This window comes from Halichoerus grypus, chromosome X, assembly GCF_964656455.1.
Source record: "Halichoerus grypus chromosome X, mHalGry1.hap1.1, whole genome shotgun sequence".
Lineage (NCBI taxonomy): Eukaryota > Metazoa > Chordata > Mammalia > Carnivora > Phocidae > Halichoerus > Halichoerus grypus.
This window is the reverse complement of record NC_135727.1, coordinates 20,081,590-20,086,846: the sequence shown is the minus strand read 5'-3', so window position 1 is coordinate 20,086,846 and position 5,257 is coordinate 20,081,590. Positions and strand designations below refer to the sequence as shown.

General features: G+C 40.2%; 1 protein-coding gene across 1 annotated transcript; it reads left to right on the top strand.

Moving 5' to 3' along the window:
- Positions 1-3,863: 3,863 nt before the first annotated feature.
- LOC118520125 (olfactory receptor 10A7-like) lies at positions 3,864-4,769 on the top strand. Its single transcript, XM_036067867.1, has 2 exons — positions 3,864-4,127; positions 4,230-4,769. The coding sequence occupies exons 1-2, from the start codon at positions 3,864-3,866 to the stop codon at positions 4,767-4,769; spliced, it is 804 nt and encodes a 267-aa protein (XP_035923760.1).
- Positions 4,770-5,257: the final 488 nt, after the last annotated feature.

The window sequence follows — 5,257 nt, the reverse complement described above, 5'->3', positions numbered from 1 at the left end:
AAGTCATTGTGGACTTCTAGTGCAGGGTTCCTCAAGGGCAGCATCATTAGCATCTGTGCTTTATTGTAAGGGGTTGTTCTGTGCACTGTAGGGTATTTAGCAATATCCCTGGCCTCTGAGCACTGGCTGCCAGTAGTAGCCCCCTTTTCCAGTTGTGACAACCAGAAATGTCTGCAGGTATTGCCAAATGCTGGGGGGCGGGGAATCACCCCTAATTGAGCACCACTGGCCTTGTGCTATGCATACTCCAGTTTAAAGATTGCTTATCTAGCTTGTTAGGAATGTGAACAAGGCCTCAATCAGCCAGATGTGTTATTTGTGCTTTTAATTCAGGAAAAGGGCAAAATCTGGTTGTTTGCACTTAAATTCCCTTCCCGAATGAGTGGGGAGTTGTTGAACCCATGGAGATAGAGAGTTGTTGAATCCATATCAAAGTTGTTGAGCTTAGATGTCCAATGACAGATGAATGTATAAAGATGTGGTATATATATACAGTATAACTACTGTGTTATATGTAACTGATGAATTACCAAACTCTACGTCTGAAACTAATAATACACTATATGTTAACTAAATTGAATTTAAATAAAAAATTGAAAAAACCAGAATAGTAAAAAAAAAAAGTTGTTGGGCTTAAGGGAGCATTGGGTCTTGAGGGAAGCAAGATTTGGTTAGGAGAAGATATTTAAAAATGCCAGAGAAGGGGAAGAATGGAGATGAGGAATGAAGTCACTAATAACAGAAATCATGACAGTTGCCATTTATGTTTTGCCAGCTATTGTGCTAAGTACTTCATATGGATTATCTTGTGGAATAATCACAATAACCTAGGAGATAGTTATTATCATGGGTTAAGGTACAGGTTAAGCTGTTGTAACAAAGAGACTAAAAAACTTCAGTGACTTAGACAAAATAGAAACGTATGTATCTCCATGAAAAGACCAGGTAGGCTGCTTAGGGTATACCATGTTGAGGATCCAGGCTGCTTCTATGCTGTTGCTCTGTTCCTGCAAGACCCAGTTTACATTTCATGGCCCTCAGTGGTAGCTGCCAATTCTCCTATCAGGTCTGTATTCCAGCCAGTGGGAAGGGTAAAAAGGAAAAGGTGAGGAAATGTGCTTTTCTTTTAAGGGCACAATCTAAAAATTATACACATCATTCAGTTCACACCCTGTTGACGTGACTAAGCTGCAAAGAAAATGTGGGCTTTAGCTGGGCAGCCATGTATCCAGCTCTAGGAGTTGGAGAACTATAGCTTGAAGCCCAATGACTTTTTTCTTGGTAAATAAAGTTTTATTTCATACAGTGACTCCCATTCATTTATATATTATCTATGCTGCTTTCTCATGACAATGGCATTTTTCAACAGTTGTGGCAAAGACCAGATGGCCTGCAAAGCCTAAAAACTCTTGCCTTTAAGAAAAATTTTGTCAATTCCTGCTCCAGAAGAAGGAGGAAATGGATATTTGGGGTCTCCTAGTAGGCTTTGCCACAATTCTTGTGTGACAGATGAGGAGATGGAAGCACATAGAGGTTAAGTGAATGGCCCAAGGTGAAACACTGAGAAATGGTAAAGCTAAGATCCCAATGTGGTTCTCTTTGACTCCAAAGCAAAAGCACTATTTATCATGTCATATTGACTTATGAATTCATTCAGCAAATATTTGTTGTGTCCACTCAGCATCAGGAAATGTTCTAGGTGTTTGGGATTCGGTGGTGAATAAAAGAGAGGAAATCGATACTCTTGTAAAGCCTACATTAAATGAGACAGACTATTAGGAAGGAGTTAAACAAAATATATTTTATGTTAGAGGCAATAGGGGCTATAAATAAAAAGTAAATCAGGAAAGAAGGGAAGGCAGTGATAGAGTTGGGGTAAGGATTCATTTAAAAAAGTAGTTAAAGATGGCTGCAATATTGGAGAAATTAAGGAGAATGATTTTGGGCCATAGCTCTTGAGGAACAGGTGGGAAGCTGGGCTGAGAACACCCAGGAAAAGCCCTGAGTTTTCCTTCAAAGGAAGCTGGGCAGGAACTGGAGCCAAAGGAGCCAAGAAAGTATGGGTGTCCATGGCTTAGGCGTGGTGGGTACCTGGTGCAAAGTAGATGTATCAGAAGAAGTCTGGTTTAAAGATATTAGATCATGGTGGAGCATTTGTCTTTAATCCTTTTCGACAGAATTCCAAAAACCTTTCACATAGAGACAAAAATGAAGACATATACACATGAATGTGTAAATAATAGCAGGCAGTAGAGTCGGTTCATATGGTGGAAAGACCATAAATGTTGGAGGCACACGGAACCATGAATGTCAGCTCATGCTTGATGACTTCAGGTAAATTGTTATTCGTACTATTATTAGCCATGATTTAGTGACCATTTTCTATGCGGCAGGCACTTTATATTCATAATCTCATCTAATCCTTACATAACTCTATAAATAGATATGAGTGTTATCGTCAATTATCTTTAAGTTAAATTAAGTGGTGATAGGTAGCAATTAAGAAGTAATGAGAGCTGTACGATTTCCTCCCATACATTTATATTGCTTTATCTTATTTAAGTATAGTGATTAGTAATGTTGGTTAATGCTTCTGTGGGGCTGTTTTCACAAAGAATTTTATTTTGTAAAGAAAAAATTTTAATGTTTATTTAGTGCTTACTATGTGTCAGGCAGTTTTAATTACATGTATTTACTTTTCAAAACAATACTGCGAGGAGTTACTATTATCCTCATTTTTTTGGATGAGAAACTTAGGCCCAGGAAGCCTAAGTAACTTGCCCAAGGTCACACAGCCAGTAAATGGAGAGGCTGGGAGATGATCCTAGGCAGTCTAGCACTGGCGTTCCCGTGTTTAATCATTATACTACACTGCCTCACAAAACAGACCAATGAAACAACTGAATGAGAAAAACATGCTAATTTATCTTCCACTGCCCATGATGTATATGGAAAGCCTTGTTATTTGGGCCTTGTGATCTAACCCATGGCCATTGCTACCTGCCTAATGCCAGCATATCTGAATTGTAGGCAAAGACCCATGGAGCAAATATTTCACTTCTAGAAGACTGCTCTGGGAAAACCAAATTTTAAAAGTGATGTAAAAGATGATAGCATGTGTGACTATCTATACCTGACCGTGTAGATCCAGATGGATGTGTGTGCATGTGTGTATGTGCATTCAGATGTGTGTAAGAAATCTATATTCTGTTTTAGAATGTAAGCCTGTTTTTCCAGAATCTGCTCTCTCCAGAAACTACCATTCTGCAATTTCATGGATGTCACTACCAAACAAGCATGGATGGCCCTGTACCATCAATGGAATGGTTCTTTGCCTCAGTCCTGGCATTTCAGCTCCCATTTCATGCTCTGGTAAAGAAGGTCATAAATATGATTTGCTATCTGGCTTGTCATTTCTTTGAATTGTCAACATTTAGTAAGCATTTTCCTTGGGAATTTCTTCTGTCCAAATGGCACCAAGGATGCCAAGCATAGGCTTTACATGCCTCCTTTAAATGTGAATTTGGGGGTCTTGACCTGCTACCAGTATGGTTGTGTTCTGGATTATTCCCTAAAGGATGGGTATAAATTTTCACTGAGCCATTCCTTCTACCATTTAGTCTCCTCATTCTATTTCACCCCTGACCAAATGACAGGTTCAACTGATTTCAGTAAAACAGCTTTTCTGAGGGCAAATTTAACTGGCTACCATGAGAACCAATCCCTAAGAAATGCCCTCATCAGTGCAGAAATCACTGGACTATGTAGAAAACCTTAGTGGCTGAGGGATTTGATATAATAGGATGGAGAAACTGACACTTCCCCAGGAACTTCTGACTTCTGTGGGGCCAGGAAATACCACTATGACGGTGACTGAGTTCATCATACTAGGGTTTGGAGACCTCAAGGAATTGGGTCCCTTGCTCTTCCTGGTGTTTGGCATTGTCTACCTAGCCACCATATCTGGGAATCTTTTTCTCGTGGCCCTGGTGAGCACTCATCGGAGACTCCAGACACCAATGTACTTCTTTCTGGCGAACCTCTCATGCCTAGAGGTCTGTTATACATCCAACATTGTGCCCAGGATGCTGGTGGACTTATTGAGAAAGAACAGAGTGCTCTCCATGGTAGGTTGTGTTATGCAGCTCTACTTCTTTGGGACTCTGGGCAGCACTTAATGCTGTCTTCTGGCAGTGATGTCATATGACTGCTACCTGGCTGTCTGCCAGCCCTTGCACTATCCAACACTGATGCATGGAACCATATGTGTGTGGCTAGTAATTGGTTCATGGTTTAGTGGCTTCACAGTGGCAGCTGCATTCCAGGCTGCTATGGTAACCAGTTTGACCTTCTGTGGTAGCAATGAGATTGACCATTTCTTCTGTGACTTGAAACCTCTGCAGAAGCTCTCCTGCTCAGATCCCCGACTGGTCAACCTAGTCTGCATGAGTCTAATGGTGCTGGTGACTTTGGCCCCCTTTGGACTAACCCTAACCTCCTACTGGAAGATTCTTTCCATGGTCTTGCATATGCCTTCCATGACTGGTAGGCAGAAGGCATTCTCTACATGTTCTTCTCATCTAGTGGTTGTGACCTTGTTTTATGGGACCTTGATCCTGGTCTATGCTGTGCCCTTGGCTGGTCAGGTGCCAGTTCTCAACAAAACCTTCTCCTTGCTCTATACTGTTGTCACTCCCACGTGTAACCCCCTTATCTATAGCCTCAAAAACAAAGATGTCAAGGAGGCCCTGAGGAAGCTGAGGATTTGATCCTACAATGATGAGTTCCATTCAATCGACAAAAATGATGGCAGTCTGAAGGTTAAGGTACTGTCTGTCCTCATCCTCAGGGAACTCTCAGGCTGATTAGGAAAGCATAGGATAGATTATAATATTTATAAAGTAAAATATCGCTCAGAATTTGTTTTTTTACATTATAGACTACATAATTCTTGAAAGCACTGTCTATAAAGAGAATCTCTGCATATAAAATCCCAATATTCTTATTTTCCTTCATTTTAAAAGTAATTATATAATTAATATGAAATAACCTAATGTAAAGACCTAACAAAGCATTTAGTAGGACGTATGAACAAACACAAAGCTCAGAATGTCCCTTGCTTAGTTAGCTAAATTTGACTCATTTTTTCCTTTAAATCATCTATTTAGCTGATTTGGGGGAAGAGTTAGTAGATTTGTCTTGATGTCCTTGAAATTATCTAGTTTTCCTTGAGCATATATATTTGTACTGTGAGAGG

Excerpts from the sequence above, each read along its gene's own strand:
- LOC118520125 (XM_036067867.1), top strand. The coding sequence starts at position 3,864 with ATGACGGTGACTGAGTTCATCATACTAGGGTTTGGAGACCTCAAGGAA. Across the intron at positions 4,128-4,229 it reads AGAACAGAGTGCTCTCCATG|CCCTTGCACTATCCAACACT; the intron begins GTAGGTTGTGTT and ends GCTGTCTGCCAG.